The 20,983-nt window shown below is 46.0% G+C and overlaps 1 protein-coding gene across 1 annotated transcript; it reads right to left on the bottom strand.

Annotated features, from left to right (window-relative positions):
• Positions 1–11,646: 11,646 nt before the first annotated feature.
• On the bottom strand, positions 11,647–13,889 carry LOC124696410 (putative F-box/FBD/LRR-repeat protein At5g44950). The gene is made up of 3 exons (XM_047229142.1): positions 12,771–13,889; positions 12,541–12,684; positions 11,647–12,444 (listed from the first exon to the last, which is right to left on the bottom strand). The coding sequence occupies exons 1-3, from the start codon at positions 13,887–13,889 to the stop codon at positions 12,037–12,039; spliced, it is 1,671 nt and encodes a 556-aa protein (XP_047085098.1). The 3' UTR covers positions 11,647–12,036.
• Between the last annotated feature and the right edge of the window lie 7,094 nt (positions 13,890–20,983).

The raw sequence follows: 20,983 nt of genomic DNA, 5'->3' as shown, positions 1-20,983 counted from the left end.
TCTCAGTGGCTAACAGCAAGCTAACACGGTGTAACGATGTCTTTTCTTCACACTATCAGTCTTGTTCTCGATAATATATCAGATGATGTTCTGTCGTGTTAACTCAGCAGATTTTATTACTTTGTGATATTGATCTTGCTTATGTTGTAGAATAGATTTAACTTGTTTAGATTCGTATTGCTCTCAGTTCAGCAAGATGTGTCCTACTTGTCTCAGCAATGCATGCAAATGATTCTAGTGCACTTGACCTGAGCCTAGTGCACATAACAGCAGTATAACTCATTTGATCAACATAGACTGCTGAGCATTGATGGTAATTTGACACTGCAGACGAGCATAATCAGCCAGGGTACATCAGACAGAACACACATTCCACAGAACTAACTACAGGAAATTAGCAAAGCATGAAATAGCTCCGGAATATATCTGTCTGCCAGAGTTCAAACATCAACGTCAGACCATAACATTAGAATAACAGATCTATGATGCAAATGATTTTCAGTACACGTAGCAGCAGAATAACTCATAAGTACCATATAAGATAGCTGAGCTCTGATAATAATTTGACATTCCAGACGAGCATAATAAACCAGGGTACATCAGATGGAACAGACATTTCAGGGAACATGGTAGGAATTTAGTAAAGCATGAAATAGCTCGAGGATATATCTTTCTGCCAGCATCAAGCAACAGATTAGCACCAATTGTGAGTTCTAACATGACCAACTTCAGGCGGAGCTAAATAAATAAACCACACAGAAACAGGATTTTAACAACACTTGTCTTTTGCATCGACTTCTGAAGGTCGTCATGCAAATAAAACCAGGAACTCTGCCAAAACAACGCAAGCCAACGATCCAAATGATTCTTGCATGTAGAGATTGCAACAGAGCAGCACTAACCATGCGTTTCCCTGTAAATTAAGCTCACCAGTTATCAGTAAACACCAGCCTTCTCCTTAAATATTGCACAAAAATGGTCGGTCTCTGAATTGTACAATCATGATCCAACATTCAGAATCAACACTTTTTGTATTTTGCTCCCTGCTTTCGGAAACAAGATAAATGTAGGAAGAAGAGAAAAGGCAGACTGGCAGAGGGGCATTTACATGCATAGAACATACTGTAGAGAGTTGAGAGGAAGAAGTTAAGGTATAGTTAAGGTTAAATTTTGCTTACTTCAAACTTATGCAACATTTAGAAACTGATTGTGCAGAAGTCCAACTGCACGGTGGGAGACAAGTGCACATGGCACAAGGGACCTAACGCAACAAATCTCGATGACGACACGGATGCATCTACGGATGATGATATCAACTCTACCGACGAAGGAGAGAACACAATCGCAAAGAGACTACGAGGACCTTCAAGCAGGAAGCCAAAATCAGCTTACAATAAAGAAGATGCATCCTTTGTGTATTATGAACACGACAAGCAGCAACGTCAAAAGAAGAAGGACACAGACGGTAATTTGTATCGAATCTACTTAAAACTGTTTTCAAGAAAACTGCACTATGTTACAACTATTTGTGCTCGTACGAAATGCACAACGTAGGGACAAACAATTGCATGGGTAAACAGTAAAAGAGATTGCACAAAATTGATCCATCTAGATGATGTCACTCTAAACAAAAAGGATCTACAATGCCTAACAGCTGATCTTCCAGATGGTCCGGCAAGATATGTGGATTGCTTGGTAAATGCTTCATTTTAAAATTTCTTCGTCTTGAGCTATAATATAATAATCTCATCTATAATTTTGTTTAATTCAATGCTAGATACTTGATGCGGCCATCCATCTTCACCGCTCTTTTAAAATAATATTGGAAACAAGGGATAGCAAACGCGTCTTTGTTGAGTTCACACTTGTTGCTCGCAAGTATGCAAACGACATATCAAACAAATATATACATAGGGGGTATCTGAAATGGAGAAATTGCGTTGGGCGACTAAAGTACTTCCATATCTTAAGCATGACATGGTACCTAACTAAATTTCAAACGTACTCAAATACCAATTATTTTGTACTAAATCTTACATCTATGACAATGCAGATTTTCTTAGCCTTGAACCGTGGACTACACTGTACGTAGCAGTAATAATTCCAGAGGAAAGAAATATGCAGATTCTCAACTCAATTCCATCTATGGAACCAGGCGATGAACTCCAACACACAGTCAGATTACACTCTATCATCCGGATAATAATTGTTTTTTATTATATTAATGATGAACTCCAACACACAGTCAGATTACACTCTATCATCCGGATAATAAAAACAATTATTATCCGGATGATCGAGTGTAATCTGACCGTGTGTTGGAGTTCATCGCCTGGTTCCATAGATGGAATTGAGTTGAGAATATGGATATCTCTTGCCTCTGGAATTATTACTGCTACGTACCAGTGTAGTCCACGGTTCAAGGCTAAGAAAATCTGCATTGCCATAGATGTAAGATTTAGGACAAAATAATTGGTATTTGAGTACGTTTAAAATTTAGCTAGGTACCATGTCATGCTTAAGATATGGAAGTACTTTAGTCGCCCAACGCAATTTCTCCATTTCAGATACCTCCTCTATATATATTTGTTTGATATGTCGCTTACATACTTGCGAGCAACAAGTGTGAACTCAACGAAGACGCGTTTGCCATCTCTTGTTTCCAATATTCCTTTAAAAGACCGGTGAAGATGGATGGCCGCATCAAGTATCTAGCATTAAATTAAACAAAATTATAGATGAGATTATTATATTATATTATAACTCGAGATGAAGAAATTTTAAAATGAAGCATTTACCAAGAAATCCACATATCTTGGAAGATCAGCTTAGGCATTGTAGATCCTTTTTTGTTTAGAGTGACATCATCTAGATGGATCAATTTTGTGCAATCTCTTTTGCTGTTTACCCATGCAATTGTTTTATCCCTACTTTCTGCATTTCGTACGAGCACAAATAGTTATAACATAGTGCAGTTTTCTTGAAAACAGTTTTAAGTAGTTTCGATACAAATTACCGTCTGTGTCCTTCTTCTTTTGACGTTGCTGCTTGTCGTGTTCATAATACACAAAGGATGCATCTTCTTTATTGTAAGCTGATTTTGGCTTCCTGCTTGAAGGTCCTCGTAGTCTCTTTGCGATTGTGTTCTCTCCTTCGTCGGTAGAGTTGATATCATCATCCGTAGATGCATCTGTGTCGTCATTGTGATTTGCTGCGTTAAGTCCCTTGTGCCATGTGCACTTGTCTCCCACCCTGCAGTTGGACTTCTGCACCATGATAGAATCAGTTTCTAAATGTTGCATAAGTTTGAAGTAAGCAAAATTTAACCTTAACTATACCTTAACTTCTTCATCTGAACTCTCTTGCAAAATGAACCCGTTATCCTGCATGGAGAATATGTGATGCCTGAAGGCTCAGGTAGTAGGCAATGTAGTAAGGTGCAATAATCTGTAATAGGATTTTACCTCCAAAGCCATCATAATACGCCGTTGGTTTTTTAATATTTCTTTCATCACAAGTTGAGTGTCTGTCTGACCATCTTTTAAAGGCCTGAAATAGACGAACTCGTCATTGTGTGCTTTCTTTGTTAAGTTGTTATCCATAATTTCTAACTTAAGTAGTATCTGATTGGTTGTTGTTTTATCCTGCAAAGAAATATCAGCATAGTCAGAAACATTTTTTGCAATGCAGTGGAGATAAAAAGATGTGTTAATCTGTGCATACTTCAGGTCTAGCATGGGTTGGTGTGTGCATTACATATTCTACTTCGCTCATCAGGTGGTCGATAATCTGTTCACATACAGAAAATAAATTGTTATTTCCTGGCAGTAAAGAAACTGTAAATGACATTGAACAAAACTGTACGTACATCCCCTTCTCCAAATTTGACTTTTTGTCTCTTTACGACCTTCGGCTCATCCCAAAACTGAATCAACGGCTTCTCACGGCGAGAATAATCTATGTCTACACCGTGCTTAGGTAAGGTCACATAGAACTTCTCCCAGTACCAAAACTGTGACACAAACAAACAAATATAATTAAGTAGGAGCATAATTAATTTTTTCTGGAAATAATTGTTATTTTACAATTACCTGTAGCAGAGGTAGGTTACCATATAGGTTTACTCTTCCTGGTCCGGTACTCTTTTATAGCATCCATAAGAAAATCCAGTGTTAGTCTCGACCAATTCACCTTGTCCATATCTTCCAACTCCACCATTAGCCAAAGGTATTTTGCACTGACTGTGTATTTGGAGGTAGGGCATAGCAGGCGACATATAGCGCACAACGTGAACCTTTTTCCTGTTTTATCTGTCTCACCAAGCCATCGTAAGTAATTGCTGACCCAGCTCCATCTTTGTATAGTTGGTACAGTTCTTCCTTTTTCCTAGCCCTGGCTCTTTCAGTTTCATCTTTTGGATTAATATCTTCTAAATTGGGTTCCCCTCCTTCCCATGGCAGGCCCAGTATATTGGCGACATCTTCTAAGTGAATATGCAGAATTCTACCATTGAAGACGAATCCATGCCACTCTGTGTCTTAAGTATCAGCTACTTTCTTGCAGAACTTGCGACGAATTTGAACGTTTCCTATACTTAACAATCCTGCAAGAGGGGTTTTTGCAATTGCCTCCCTCTGTTCCGTTGTCAAGATTACATTAATTAACTCGTACATTGCTGTTTGACAGCAGACCTGTGTTTACTGTATATTATTAATGGAGTCATTAGCAGACTGAGTATGGTTCGATATTGTTATGTAATTCTGGAATCGAAGATATGTACCCTATCTTGTCGTGTCTCCTTTTTGGCTTTCACTGGATCAATGCTTTTATCACCGGAAGCCTTCGATGGTGAAGGAACATGAGCTATTTTCGGTTTGCTCTTGATAGATTTAGAAGAAGATTGATCCTGATAGAAGGCACGCCAGGAAACATACGAAGTTGAAGATCATGTTGTTTATAAATCTCAAAATAAAACCAAGGTTGTATATATTTCTATTTAGTACAGATCTTATAATTCTGGATCACATATGTTCTCAGGTCTACTAACCTTGTGTGTTATGGTTGACTGCACGGATGAATTCTTCCCAGCAGGTGTTGCTGCGATGGCTCCACATGCGTCGATGATTTCGTCGCTGCAGGGGTAGATTGCGGCTGTGTCTTGTTTGCTGCTTCAGGGGAGATTGGATTTTTTGGTGGAGGGTAGTAGTTCGGCTCTGGCGGATTAATCATCTTGAAGGTCGGCAGATGACGAGGAGGCTGTTTTGTTGCGGCGGCTAGAGTTGACGAGGAGGCTGTTTTGTTGAAGATCGGCAAATGACGAGCAGATGGCGAATGTCATGTTTATATACTGACGGTCTGGAGCCCTAGAGTTGTTGTCACCTAGTTTTAGATTTTCTTGTTACGTAAGACAATTCATTAACCAGATATATATATATCTATAAAGGGAAGGAAATCTTTTTCGTTCTAGTTTTATCAGCAAGAAAATCTTACTCGTTCTAGTTTTTTTCAGAAATACTTACGTATGCACACAACCATGACTCTGCCATATGGACCCACAACCATGACTATGTCATATGGACCCACATATACGTCACTCTTGGTCATCTGTAGACACCGACATCACTCTCGGTCATCTGGATCAACGACGACGCCACTCTCGGTCATCTGTAGACACCGACACCACTCTCAGTCATCTGGATCAACGATGACACCACTCTCGGTCATCTGGATCAACGACGACGCCACTCTCGGTCATCGGGATCAACGACGACACCACTCTCGGTCATTTGTAGACACTGACACCACTCTCGGTCATCTGGATCAACGACGATGCCACTCTCGGTCATCTATAGACACCGACACCACTCTCGGTCATCTGTAGACACCGACACCACTCTCGGTCATCTGGATCAACGACGACACCACTCTCGGTCATCTGGATCAACGACGACACCACTCTCGGTCATCTGTAGACACCGACACCACTCTCGGTCATTTGTAGACACCGACACCACTCTCGGTCATCTGGATCAACGACGACGCCACTCTCGGTCATCTATAGACACCGACACCACTCTCGGTCATCTAGATCAACGACGACGCCACTCTCGGTCATCTATAGACACCGAAACCACTCTCGGTCATCTGGATCAACAGCGATGCCACTCTCGGTCATCTATAGACACCGACACCACTCTCGGTCATCTGTAGACACCACTCTCGGTCATTTGTAGACACTGACACCACTCTCGGTCATCTGTAGACACCGACACCACTCTCGGTCATTTGGATCAACGATGACACCACTCTCGGTTATCTGGATCAACGACGACACCATGCTATTGTTATGGAAGCGCTTGGCGCGGATTTTGATGCTTACTTCTGCTTGCCGGCGACTGACACACGTGGGGGATTCTTGTGGCTTGGATTAGCCGGGTGGTGCAGCTTGATAGCGCCCACTACGGTGCTAACAGTATCACGGTCAGAGTCTCCCCAGTGGGCGATGGCACAGGATGGTGGTTGACTTGTGTTTACGGTCCACAGGCTGAGGCCGACAAGGTCGCCTTTCTCGCGGAACTGCGGGGGGTCCGCGGCGGTCACCCAGGACCGCGGGCCCTCTACGGGGTCTTCAACTTGATATACCGCGATGAATACAAGAACAATGGTAACCTGAATTGTAGGATGATGGGCAGATTCCGGTGTTTCCTAAACGACTGCGAGTTGAAAGAGATATACTTGCATGGGCGACGCTATACCTGGTCCAACGTGAGGGAGACTCCCACCCTCATCCGGCTAGATCGGGTGTTCGTCACGGTTGCTTGGGAGGAGATGCACAACAGCTGCATGTTGCGCTGTTTGGCGACATTGGTGGCTGACCACTGCCCGCTCCTCTTAGACTGCACCACCAAGTCGGTTGGGCGAAAGCGGTTTCAGTTCAAACGCTTCTGGCTGAAGTTGGAGGGTTTTGATGAGGTTGTGCGCAGCGCCTGGGATGTGATTGAGGGAGGCCTGGACCCCTTCCGGTGGCTCACTGCTAAGTTGAAGCGCCCGACGCGCAGTTTGTTGAGCTGGAGCGACGAAAAAGTTGAGTGTGTCAAACTGCAGCTCATGATAGCGCGGGAGGTTGTGCTAAGGTTGGACATAGCCATGGAATCGCGACGCCTGTCACCAGATGAGCGCCGACTCCGGGCCCACCTAAAGCACGCCTACTTGGGCCTGGCCTCCCTAGAGCGCACTATGGCCCGACAATGGGCCAAGATCGCCTGGCTCAAGGAGGGGGATGCCAATACAACCTTCTTCCACCAACATGCGGCTTACCGACGCTAGAAGAATGTGATCCATAGCCTACAGGTCAACGGCGCGGTCATCTCGGATCATGCGGCCATGGTTGAGGGTACCTTCACTCACTTCGAGGGCCTCCTAGGCACCTCGAAAGAGAGGCAACACTCGCTGGACCTGGATTTCCTGGGTACACACTCAGAGGACCAAGCCGAACTTGAGAGAGCATTCACAGAGGATGAGATCTGGGAGGTGGTTCGGCGACTACCCACAGGCAAGGCGCCAGGACCTGATGGTTTCACGGCCGAATTCCTCCAGAAGTTCTGGGATGTGGTCAAATCGGACTTCATGGCAGCCTTCAACAAGCTATTCACCTTGTGCGGACGCAGGTTTCAAGGCCTTAACCAGGCATTGCTAACCCTGTTGCCCAAGCGCCCAGACGCGGCAGCTTTGGGTGTTTACCGGCCGATTAGCTTGATTCACATCTTCGCCAAGCTGGTGGCGAAGACGCTGGCTACCCGACTGGCCCCTCGGATGGAGTCGCTGGTGGATCGCAACCAGTGCGCGTTCATACGCAAACGTTGCATCCACGACAACTTCATGTTAGTTCAGCAGACAGCTAGATTCCTTCATCGGGAAAAGGAGCCAAGGGTGATGCTCAAGCTGGACATAGCCCGTGCTTTCGACTCTGTCCCGTGGGGGTTCCTCATGGAGGTCCTCCACAAGATTGGGTTGTGGCCGAGGTTTCGTGAGATTGTGTCTATTCTCCTGTCCACTGCTAGTACCAGGGTGTTTCTCAATGGCGAGCCAGGTCCCCCCATTTGGCATCGGAGGGGCTTGAGACAAGGAGACCCCTTGTCGTCGTCGCTGTTTGTGCTGGTGATGAACTCGCTCAATAGGGTCTTTGCTAAAGCCATTGAGCTGGGAATCCTAAGGCGGCTGGCGCGACGAGACTTAGTGACATCGGTCTCGTTCTATGTGGACGATGTGGTGATCTTTTGCCGCCTAGATGAGACGGAACTACGCGCGGTTCGCGGTATCCTAGAGCTCTTTGGGCAGGCATCAGGGTTCCGCACTAACTTCACCAAGTGCTCGGTTTCCCCGATTGCTTGTTCGGATGTTGAGGCTGAAGGCGCCGCTAGACTCATGGAGTGTCAGCTGGCGCCGTTTCCGGTAAAGTATCTAGGCATCCCGCTGTCTATCAGGAGGCTGACGGCTGTTGCATTCCAACCCCTGGTAGACAGGCTCGCTGACAAACTTCCTACATTGAAGGCATCTATGATGCCCAGGGCAGGACGCCTCACGCTCATCCGCTCGGTCCTGGCAGCGATCCCGTTGCACCAGCTGATGGTGCTGAGTCTTAACAGAACAACCCTGAAGCAAGTCAACAAGATCCTGCACGGGTTCCTATGGGCGGGCAGGGCAAATGCAAATGGTGGACACTGCCATGTCAACTGGGTGCGGGTCTGCCGACCACTGCGTCTTGGAGGCCTTGGGATCCCGGACCTTGCCCGCACGGCGACAAGTCTTAGGGTGAGATGGATCTGGCGGATGCACACGGACCCCCTGCGACCTTGGCGCGGGCTGGACATGCACTTCTCGAAGACGGAGCTAGACATCTTCGTGGCCTCCACCTTCACGGTGATCGGCAATGGGGAGTCCACCCTCTTATGGGAAGATAGATGGATGGAGGGCAAGGCCATTCGGGAAATGGCGCCCGAGGTGTATGCGTTGGTACCAAAGCACCGGCGAAAGGCGCGTACGGTCCACGAACCTCTAGTCGAGCGCTCTTGGATCTCCGACATAGTGGGTGCGCCGAGCGCACTGGAACTTTGGCAGTACATGCAGCTATGGTGCAGGCTAAGGGACACCCAACTTTCGGAGGATCGAGATAGGTTGGTCTAGCGTTGGACGACGGATGGCCAGTACTCATCCGGATCTTGTTATGAAACACTCTTCCAGGGAGCGATCATCTCAGGCACCTGGAAGCTGAACTGGAAATCTTGGACGCCGCCTATGGTTAAATTCTTCATATGGTTGGCCTGCCTGGATAGGTGCTGGACGGGTGAGAGGCTGGCGAGGCGGGGCTTACCGCATGCGCCTAGATGCCTGCTCTGTGACCAATCCGAAGAGACTATGAAGCACCTCCTCACAGGTTGCTCGTTCTACAGGACGGTCTGGTTTGAGGTCCTATCATAGATACGATCCACATGAGGACCCCTACGGCTGAGGGTGACTTCGCAGAGTGGTGGTCGCTGGTGGCGCGGACCGCCCCTCGCCAGCTGCGCAAGGGCACTTCGTCGGTGATCATGCTTACCGCATGGTGGATATGGAAACATCGGAATGCGGCGATCTTCGACAACGCGCGGCCTTTGGTGACAACCCTATTCAACGACATAGTTGCCAAGGCGCGGCAATGGGCGGACGCGGGTGCCCGGGGCGTGCGCCTTTTGCTCCCCTAGATTAGTTTTTCTGTTTTGCTCACCTAGATTACGGCGTGGTGTTCGTCCGTCCTCGGACTTGTACATATAACCTTCTTTTCTATCAATGCATCGAAACGCAAGGCTTTTGCGTTTTCACGAAAAAATGTAAAATATCTTCAAAATCAAATTCCACAAGTACCTTGTGTTATCTGCTATAGCAGACATGCATAAATAATAAAAAAAATGCACAAATCACTAAAGAGTTGTAAATTGTTCTATTTGTGGTCATTTTAATGCAATTTCTAATTTACTGATCGATAGAATACCTTACAAAAATGAAAGAAATCATACGCAGTGATTAACCCACACAAGACATTCTTACTCAGAAGGTATACAAGAAACTGTGTGGCTAATAAAGAGAGAATTAGAAAATGCGCCTCTTTGCAACAACAACAAAAGGTGCACCTCTTTGGAGATGGGAACAGTTCAGAAACGTGCCGACAACAAAATACATCCTGTAATGCCAGGAAGCACACGGCACCAAAAAATGCTTAAACAGTGGTTACAAGCAGGAAGGGTAGAAGCCAAAGGTCAGTCTATCAAACCTAGATGCATTAACACGGAAACCTAAAAAAATATCCTCTTAACTAATAGGACGTGTTACATCTTAGCAAGGATTTCAGTACAGTATGGACAAAAGTCAAATAAAATTAGTATCACAATGCAAGTCCCGGCAGAAAATTGGACAAACCTTGTGCTTACGCAACAACAGTTTCACTGTGTTCAGACACAGAAATCAGGACAATAATGAACAGAATAAATTTTTATGACCACAATAAAAAATCCATTAATTATAAATGTGTAAACATGAATGCATCAGGACATCAGCGGAGGCACCTGATTATACATAAACTCTAGTCGTCCACTCAATCATTCAAACGACTCTTTACAGCAGCTTATACAAACTAAATATTTTGGGCCATTGACAAGGAAAAGTATCTGACCGACAGTGTAAAATTAACTTATTATATTACAGGTCAGTAGTAACTAATGTTAATCTGCAAATGAAATGCCCAGGTAGATTGATTTCAAGCATTCAAGTCCCAGCGGAAGAAAGCATGCATTTTCTTTCTGAAATAAGATAATAGAGCATAGAAAAATTTCAACCAGGAAGGCCACCTGGCCTCCTTGTGTTTTCCAGCTCAGAATTTATATGCCTGTTACTGGATGAAACAAATAAGATGTCCAAAAGGAAAACTTCAGCATAGTCCACAGGAAGAAGAAATAAGTAAGGGAGAGTAATCCATAATTTTAGCATTACGTCCACCAAAAATGCAGCAGCATCCTCCCACACCTGTTCTGAACTCTAACATGCAGGATCCAGATCTTAATCACTACCCATCAAAAAAAAAAAGTGCAGTGTCGAATTATTCTCTTCCTCTCATGCATGTAATGCAAAGGATCTACTGTACACATCTAACAGTAGAATAACCATAAAGACCACAGAAAAGAGCTCTGGTGACAATTTGACTGTTTAGACATTTATCTTGCTCTCATTTGCAGCAAAAGTTGTTGTACTGAGCTTATTTTCACCTGGTCCACCATACTTAATGGCGATACAACAACCTCTGTGTGCCTGGATCACAGTTGGTGACACCCACGAAGCTTGGACTTATTTGGATATACTGTGATATGACTAGGTCCTTCAGAAAGATGGATAGACAGGATTTCGGATACAAATCTCTTCCAACCTACGACTCAGATAAGAATCCCTACTTACTATCTTCTTTTTCTTTTTTGCGAAAGCTCCTTCTTCTTCTCCTCTTCCTTCTACATACTCAGATATGAGATTGCTCAACCACTGAGCAACACATGAATGACCCAAATGATTTCCAGTGCACATAACAGTAGAATAACTCATAAAGACCATATAAGAGCTGAGCTCTGATAATAATTTGACTTTCCAGACGAGCATAATAATCCAGGGTACATCAGATAGAACAGAGATTTCACGGAGCATTCTAAAGGAAACTAGTAAAGCACGAAATAGCTCATGAATATATCCCTGTCTGCCAGAATCACGCAACACGTTCATCAGAAATTGTGAGTTCTCACCTGATAAACGTTAGGTCAGAGCTAAACAATACAGAAACTGCATTTGAGCAACACTTGTTTTTCACATCAACTTCTGAAGGTTGTCATGGAAATAAAACCAGGACCTCTGACAATCAAAAGCCAACGATCCAAAACAGGGCCTTCCATGTAGATACTGAACCAGAGCACAGGTAGAAAATCAAAACCTTTCTCCAATCTTCAGTGAACACCTGCCTTCTCCTCAGATATTGCACCCCCGGAGAGCAGCAGTGCACGCAAACGGGTCCCTTGTAGAGAAATCAGATCCTGCTTCAAAGTTCAACAACCACTTGTCATCTCCTACTTCAAGTGCACTCTCGAAGAGCTGCAGTACACAGTCTGGACTGGCCCATTTTGCAGCAAACAGAGGTTTCACTTTGGAGTTTGCCTCGGTCATTGAACTGAAACTTCCCTTGCAATACACAATGACCAGCTTCGTCAGCATCCGCGCATTCTCCAGGAAGAACTTGAGGAAGGAAAGCTCGTTCCGCTCCCCTCGGAAGGCATAGAAGATCATCAGCTTAATGTTTGACTGGATGCACTCGATTGGACCTGCCTCCTTCCAGCACTTGGTGTTGAGCTTGCCAGTAGGCTCATGAGCTTCATTGGACTGTAAATTGGTTTAAAATCAGTAAAAATTTCAGCTTTACGTGGTTGCCTCGGCAATATATAGACAGATGATACTAAACAAGTGAGGGGGTGCTACCTCGAGGTGCAGCCGCTCGACATTGGGAAAGCATCTGAGGAAGCTGGGCAACATTTTATCGTCGTAGTGGATTCCAAAGCACACTCTTAAGCTGAGGATCTTGATGCTTGGGACTATGGTACTATGACTTGCCCTCATCCCAGCCTGCAGTGCACCCAAATTTCGTACTTGATAGACATATAGTATTGTGGAACTGAAATAACAGAAAACTTTAGGAGAGCAGTTTGCACCTTGATGGTCGTGTTGCTGATCTCTAGCACGTGACGCGCCGGCTCCAAATAGCCAAGCATGCTTAGCGCAGGGGCATGTCCAATCTTGAGGCTCCGGTGCAAGCCATCGCGTGCCGATGATGTCCAGATGATGAGCCTCTCAAGGTGTGGGGCATCCTTCACATCGATATTCAGATCAATGCCTTCTATGATCTGCACGCACCGGAGGCTGCGGCTGACGAGGGTTAGGCACTTGAGCAGAATGTTGGCTTGGATGCATAGGATCTCCAGCACAGGGGTCCTGGCGAGGACGAAGTCCATGTCCCGGTTCTGAATGGCAATGCAGCAGAGTCCGAGCTCGCGGAGGTGCGGGAATGCCACTGCCCGCGGGAGGCCAGCGGTGCGAGGGAACCCGAAGGCGCCAAGGTAGAGGCGGGTGAGGGTCGCCATGCCGAAGAAGGTGGCGGGGAGGGCCATGTCGAGCGGCCACGGGCGGTTGACGAGGAAGAGTTGCCGGACGCCCTTGACGGCGAGGAGCTGGAGCCAGCGCGCGAGCAAGCCGGGGGTCTCCTGCATGTAGCAGGAGATGAGGTGGACGAAGTGGAAGGGCCCCTGGTGCGCTTCGAGGATGCGGGTGATGGCGGAGGCGACGCGGCGCGCGTCGGCGCGCGCGACCTGGAGGCCCGAGCGGCGTCCGGCGGGGAGGAGGTCGGCGTCGACGAGGACGAGCGGGATGGAGAGCCAGAGGGTGCGCCAGCGGCAGGAGAGCGCGGCGGTGCGCGCGCCGTCCTTGGCGGGGAGGCGGGAGACGATGTTGCGGAGGAGGTCCTCGGGGAGGTCGCTGATGCGGTCGGCGCCGTCGTGGGGCGGGGGAAGGAGCGCGGAGAGGGCGGCGTGGTGGGAGACGACGGGGCGGCCGGGAAGGATGTAGTGGAGGCAGGTGAGCATGGTGGTGACGTCGGACTCGAGGCTCACCGGGTTCATGCCGCACGCCCTCCACAGGGCCTGCTCGTCGGCGTCCATGGGGAAGGCCCGCACATGGGTGTCAAGGGCCGCCGCCGCGGGGCCTCCATGGCGCGGTCCGCGGGTACACCGGGGGCCATGGGGACACCTGCACCGCTGCCCCTGGTGGCGGTCCATGGGGACAGGTCGCCGCCGCCGCCGCTGCCGCCTGCCGGAATGGAAGGAACCGACGAGGATTTGGGGATTTGGGGTTTTTTTTTTTTTGAGATGGGATTTGGGGGTTTTGAAATGCGGTGGCGGAAATTTTCCTTTTTGGCTTTGGGTGGAATCGCCGTGGAGAGAAGGCGAAAACCTCTTTTTTACAGTGAACCGTACCTACAGCACTACAGCAGTGTACACACACACCTGTATCTGAGCATCTCCAGAAGCAATTTGGGGCCCGGACCAAAAAATGGTTCCAGCCGTGTCCCCTAAAGTCCATTTTTATCCAACGCGCCCTGATACGGTGTCCGGCCCGAGGCCGTCCCTGTCCCACAGGGGACGCTCCGGGCACGCCGGACACAACGAAAAGCGACGCGAAACGACGCGGGCTCCCACATGTCGGCGACGTGTTGCATAAACCGTTGATTCGTGATACGTCCATTTTGCATCACTATTTTATATCATAATTTACTGTTATTCATTGATATATTTCATATTTAGGGATGATACTTATGTTATTTCATCTATTTTGCATGTTTCATGATTATTGGAGAATCGCGCACCGGAGTTAGGATTCTGCTGGAAAAAGCACCGTCAGAATGCAATATTTCGGAAGATCAACAATTGATAGGAATTATACTAAAAATCCTATTTTCCAGAAGACGGAGGTAGCCAAAAGGGGGAGCCGAGGAGGGCCGCCATGGGCCCCCCTCATAGGCCGGCGCGGCCCTACCCTGGCCGCGCCGCCATGTGGGGAGGGCCCACAGCCCCTCTCGGCCTCCTCTCCTTCGCGTACTTCTTCGTCCCGAAAACCTAAGCTCGGGGGATAGTCGCGAAGAGTCACAGCCCGCCTCGCGGGGCGGAAAACACCGAGAGAGAAAGAGCTCTCCGGCAGCTGAAATCCGCCGGGGAAATTCCCTCCCCGAGGGGAAAATCGACGCCATCGTCACCGTCATCGAGCCGGACATCATCTCCATCATCATCACCATCATCTTCATCATCATCACCGCCATATCCACCGCCGCACCTCGTCACCGATGTAACAATTAGGGTTGGATCTTGATTGTTTGATAGGGGAAACTCTCCCGTATTGATTTCTACTTGTTATTGATGCTATTGAGTGAAACCATTGAACCAAGGTTTATGTTCAGATTGTTATTCATCATCATATCACCTCTGATCATGTTCCATATGATGTCTCGTGAGTAGTTCATTTAGTTCTTGAGGACATGGGTGAAGTCTAAATGTTAGTAGTGAATTATGTTGGTTAGTATTCCATGTTATGATATTTAAGTTGTGGTGTTATTCTTCTAGTGGTGTCATGTGAACGTCGACTACATGATACTTCACCATTTATGGGCCTAGGAGAATACATCTTGTATTCGTTTGCTAGTTGCGGGGTTGCCGGAGTGACGTAAACCTAAACCCCCGTTGGTATATCGATGCGGGAGGGATAGCAGGATCTCGTAGTTTAAGGCCGTGGTTAGATTTATCTTAATTACTTTCTTGTATTTGCGGATGCTTGCAAGGGGTATAATCACAAGTATGTATTAGTCCTAGGAAGGGCGGTGCATTAGCATAGGTTCACCCACACAACACTTATCAAAACAATGAAGATTAATCAGCTATATGAAGCGAAAGCACTAGACTAAATTCCCGTGTGTCCTCAAGAACGTTTGGTCATTATAAGTAAACAAACCGGCTTGTCCTTTATGCTAAAAAGGATTGGGCCACTCGCTGCAATTATTACTCTCGTATTTTACTTACTTGTACTTTATTCATCTGCTATACTAAAACCCCCTGAATACTTGTCTGTGAGCATTTACAGTGAATCCTCCATCGAAACTGCTTGTCAACACCTTCTGCTCCTCGTTGGGTTCGACACTCTTATTTATCGAAAGTACTACGATACACCCCCTATACTTGTGGGTCATCAATTCGCGCCTTTTTTCTCGTCGCTCCTTCCTTCCCGCGTCTCCCACCCCTCCGCCGCCGCTGGATTTGTCGGTCGTTTGAGCGTCTGATCTCTTCTGAGAGTCGACGCCGTCGCAGCGGCTGGCGCTCCCGCGGGTCGTTCCGCCGCCGCTTGGCCATCGCGTCCCAGAACGCGGCGTCGAATCCGCCCCACCTCCGCGCACACAAGGTGCTCGACGACTTTCCTGGTATGTGCGATTGGCCGCTGTTCGTTGCGTCGTTTGCCTCGGCGCAATTTTAACCATTGATTTTGCTTTTAGACATGGATAGTGACAATGAGATGGTTGCCCTGCTGCTGGAGGACGAGCAAGCCTTCGAAGACGACCTCTGGGAGCATTTGCTGATCATCGCGTCCCTCCAAGACATGCTTGACGCCGAGGCGAAGAATAGGAAGAGGTCGCGCCGCGGAGGATCAAGGCCGGGGAGAAGGAAGTCCAAGCCCCGGCAGAGGATGGAGGGGCATGCCATGCTGCACAACGACTACTTCGCTGACGATGCAACACATGCCGACAATTTTCGGCGCCGGTATAGGATGGGCAAGGGGATGTTCATGAATATCCTCCACGGCGTTCGAGAGTTCGACCCCTACTTCAAGCTCAAGCTCGACGCTGTAGGCGTTGTCGGGTTCTCGTCGATTCAGAAGTGCACCGCCGCCATGAGGATGTTTGCATACGGAGCACATGCCGATACACAGGACGACTACCTTCGCATGAGTGAGTCTATTGCCATTGAGTGCATGTACAAGTTTTGCCGAGCTGTGGTGGTAAAGTTTGGCAAATACTACTTGAGAGGGCCAACTGAGGAAGAGACTGCAAAGATCATGGCACAAAATGCTGCCAGAGGATTCGCTGGAATGCTTGGAAGCATCGATTGCATGCACTGGGCATGGAAGAACTGCCCGTTTGCTTGGAAAGGTATATACAAAGGGCGTCATGGATATTGCAGTGTGGTGCTTGAAGCTGTGGCAGATTATGACCTGTGGATTTGGCATTCTTTCTTTGGCATGGCGGGATCACATAATGACATCAACGTGTTGCAGCTAGCCTCCGTGTTCAGCAGACTAGTGGAAGGGCATGCTCCACCATGCAACTACGAGATCAATGGCCACGAATATACCAAAGGCTATTATCTAGCTGATGATATATATCTAAAATGGGCCACTTTTGTCAAAACAATCTCAAATCCATCAGGTCTGAAGAATTCCCACTTTGCTACGCGACAGGAGGCTTGCAGGAAGGATGTCGAGCGGGCATTTGGTGTGCTTCAAGCACAATTTGCCATTGTCCGGTACCCTGCTCTAAGCTGGTCTCACGACCAAATATGGGAGGTGATGCAGGCTTGTGTGATCATGCACAACATGATAAGGATGACCGCAAGAATCATGCCAGGACACATGTTGGTCCCTATGAGTGTGAGGGCCCTCTTGCGGAGGTTGATCATGAGTTGCATGCAAATTTTGCTGATTTCCTCACCATGCACGCAGATATCCGTGACATCAATGTTCATGAACAACTTCAAGCTGATCTCGTTGAGCATTTGTGGAGGATCAAAGGAAATACCGTGGCACCTTGATGTAGCATCTAGCCCTATTTGTTATATTTGTTTATGATACGTCCCAAACGTATCTATAATTTCTTATGTTCCATGCTACTTTTATGATGGTACTCACATGTTTTATACACATTATATGTCATTATTATGCATTTTCCGGCACTAACCTATTGACGAGATGCCGAAGAGCCAGTTGTTGTTTTCTGCTATTTTTTGTTTCACAAATCCTAGTAAGGAAATATTCTCGGAATTGGACGAAATCAACGCCTGTGGGCCTATTTTTCCACGAAGCTTCCGAAGACCGGAGGAGATACGAAGTGGGGCCACGGAGCACCGCCACACCAGGGCGGCGCGGCCTAGAGGGGGCCCGCGCGGCCCTAGCGTGTGGGGCCCCCGTGACGCCTCCCCGACCTGCCCTTCCGCCTACTTAAAGCCTTCGTCGCGAATACCCCAGCACCGAGAGCCACGATACGGAAAACCTTCCGCAGACGCCGCCGCCGCCAATCCCATCTCGGGGATTTAGGAGATCGCCTCCGGCACCCCGCCGGAGAGGGGAATCATCTCCCGGAGGTCTCTTCATCGCCATGATCGCCTCCGGATCGATGTGTGAGTAGTTCACCCCCGGACTATGGGTCCATAGCAGTAGCTAGATGGTTGTCTTCTCCTCATTGTGCTATCATGTTAGATCTTGTGAGCTGCCTACCATGATCAAGATCATCTATTTGTAATCCTACATGTTGTGTTTGTTGGGATCCGATGAATATTGAATACTATGTCAAGTTGATTATCAATCTATCATATATGTTGTTTATGTTCTTGCATGCTCTCCGTTGCTAGTAAAGGCTCTGGCCAAGTTGATACTTTTGACTCCAAGAGGGAGTATTTATGCTCGATAGTGGGTTCATGCCTCCATTAAATCTGGGACAGTGACAGAAAGTTCTAAGGTTGTGGATGTGTTGTTGCCACTAGGGATAAAACATCGATGCTTTGTCTAAGGATATTTGTGTTGATTACATTACGCACCATACTTAATGCAATTGTCTCGTTGTTTGCAACTTAATACTAGAGAGGGTTCGGATGATAACCTCGAAGGTGGACTTTTTAGGCATAGATGCATGCCGGATAGCGGTCTATGTACTTTGTCGTAATGCCCCGATTAAATCTCATAGTACTCATCATGATATATGTATGTGCATTGTTATGCCTTCTTTATTTGTCAATTGCCCAACCGTAATTTGTTCACCCAACATCTCGTTTATCTTATGGGAGAGACACCACTAGTGAACCGTGGACCCCGGTCCAATTCTTTACATCCGAAATACAATCTACCGTAATTGTTCTTTATCGTTCTTCGCAAACAATCATCATCTTCCACACTATACATCTAATCCTTTGTTTACAGTCAAGCTCGGTGAGATTGACAACCTCACTGTTACGTTGGGGCAAAGTACTTTAATTGTGTTGTACAGGTTCCACGTTGGCGCCGGAATCCCTGGTGTTGCGCCGCACTACACTCCGCCACCAACAACCTTCACGTGTTCCTTGACTCCTACTGGTTCAATAACCTTGGTTTCTTATCGAGGGAAACTTGCTCGTCGTACGCATCACACCTTCCTCTTGGGGTTCCCAACGGACGTGTGTCTCACGCGCAATCAAGCATATTTTCTGGCGCCGTTGCCGGGGAGATCAAGACACGCTGCAAGGGGAGTCTCCCACATCCAATCTGTTTACTTTGTTTTTGTCTTGCTTTACTTTACTTTATTTACTGCTTTTTTTGCTCTTATATTAAAAACACAAAAAATTTGTTGCTAGTTTTAGTTTATTTACTGTCTTGTTCTCTATATTGAAAACACAAAAAATTAGTTAATTGCATTTACTTTATTTAGTTTGCTTTATTTACTACAGCTAAAATGGGTACTGTTGAGAATACAAAGTTGTGTGACTTCACTAGCACAAATAATAATGATTTCTTATGCACACCTATTGCTCCACCTGCTACTACAGCAGAATTCTTTGAAATTAAACCTGCGTTACTGAATCTTGTTACGAGAGAGCAATTTTCTGGTGTTAGTTCTGATGATGCTGCTGCCCATCTTAATAATTTTGTTGAACTTTGTGAAATGCAAAAGTATAAGGATGTAGATGGTGACATTATAAAATTGAAATTGTTTCCTTTCTCCTTAAGAGGAAGAGCTAAAGATTGGTTGCTATCTTTGCCTAGAAATAGTATTGATTCATGGACTAAATGTAAGGATGCTTTTATTGGTAGATATTATCCTCCCGCTAAAATTATATCTTTGAGAAGTAGCATAATGAATTTTAAGCAATTAGATAATGAACATGTTGCTCAAGCATGGGAGAGAATAAAATCTTTGGTGAAGAATTGCCCTACCCATGAACTGACTACTTGGATGATCATCCAAACCTTTTATGCATGACTGGATTTTTCTTCGCGAAACCTATTGGATTCAGCTGCTGGAGGTACCTTTATGTCCATCACTTTGGGGGCGGCAACAAAGATTCTTGATGATATGATGATAAATTACTCTGAATGACACACGGAAAGAGCTCCACAAGGTAAGAAGGTAAATTATGTTGAAGAAACCTCTTTCTCGAGTGATAAGATTGATGCTATTATGTCTATGCTTATGAATGGTAGATCTAATGTTGATCCTAATAATGTTCCTTTAGCTTCATTGTTTACCCAAGAAGAACATGTTGATGTGAATTTCATTAAAAGTAATAATTTCAACAACAATGCTTATAGGAATAATTCTGGTAACAACTATAGGCCATATCCTTCTGCTAATGGTAATAGTTATGGTAATTCTTATGGGAATTCTTACAACAATAATAGGAGTGTACCCTCTGGTCTTGAAGCCATGCTTAAAGAATTTATTAGTACACAAACTGCTTTTAACAAATCTGTTGAGGAAAAGCCTGATAAAGTTGATATTCTTGCTTCTAAGGTTGATAGACTTGCCTCTGATGTTGATCTTTTAAAATTGAAAGTTATGCCTAATAAGGATATTGATAATAAAATTGTTACTACAGAAAATGTCATCCAAGTTCAAATTAATGAAAATATTAGATTGATGGCTGAATTGCATGCTAGGTGGGAAAAAGAAGAAAACGAAAAACTAGCTAAAGAGAATAATGTAGCTGAAGTTTGGACTATTATCACCACTAGTAATGATGATGTTTCACATGTTGCTACACCTCCTACTATCATTGGTAAAAATAATTGGTGTTGGCAATGTTTCTACTCCTAGTGCAAAGCGTGCAAAATTGCCTGAAACTGCTAAACCGCTCGAAACTCGATAAAACTCGCTGAAATTTTTCAAAATATTGGGGACAATGATCCCATTGCTGTAGATCATAATGGTTTAGATTTTGATGATTGTCACATCTCTGAAGTTATAAAGTTCTTACAAAAACTTGCTAAAAGTCCCAATGCTAGTGCTATAAATTTGGCCTTTACAAAACATATTACAAATGCTCTCATAAAAGCTAGAGAAGAGAAACTAAAACTTGAAACCTCTATT

Source organism: Lolium rigidum, chromosome 3 (genome assembly GCF_022539505.1).
Source record: "Lolium rigidum isolate FL_2022 chromosome 3, APGP_CSIRO_Lrig_0.1, whole genome shotgun sequence".
Classification (NCBI taxonomy): domain Eukaryota; kingdom Viridiplantae; phylum Streptophyta; class Magnoliopsida; order Poales; family Poaceae; genus Lolium; species Lolium rigidum.
Note: the sequence above shows the minus strand (reverse complement) of the source record. Positions and strands in the feature narration are given on the sequence as shown.

Excerpts from the sequence above, each read along its gene's own strand:
- LOC124696410 (XM_047229142.1), bottom strand. The coding sequence starts at position 13,889 with ATGGACCGCCACCAGGGGCAGCGGTGCAGGTGTCCCCATGGCCCCCGG. Across the intron at positions 12,685-12,770 it reads TCAGCAACACGACCATCAAG|GCTGGGATGAGGGCAAGTCA; the intron begins GTGCAAACTGCT and ends GGTGCACTGCAG. Across the intron at positions 12,445-12,540 it reads TCGAGCGGCTGCACCTCGAG|TCCAATGAAGCTCATGAGCC; the intron begins GTAGCACCCCCT and ends ACCAATTTACAG.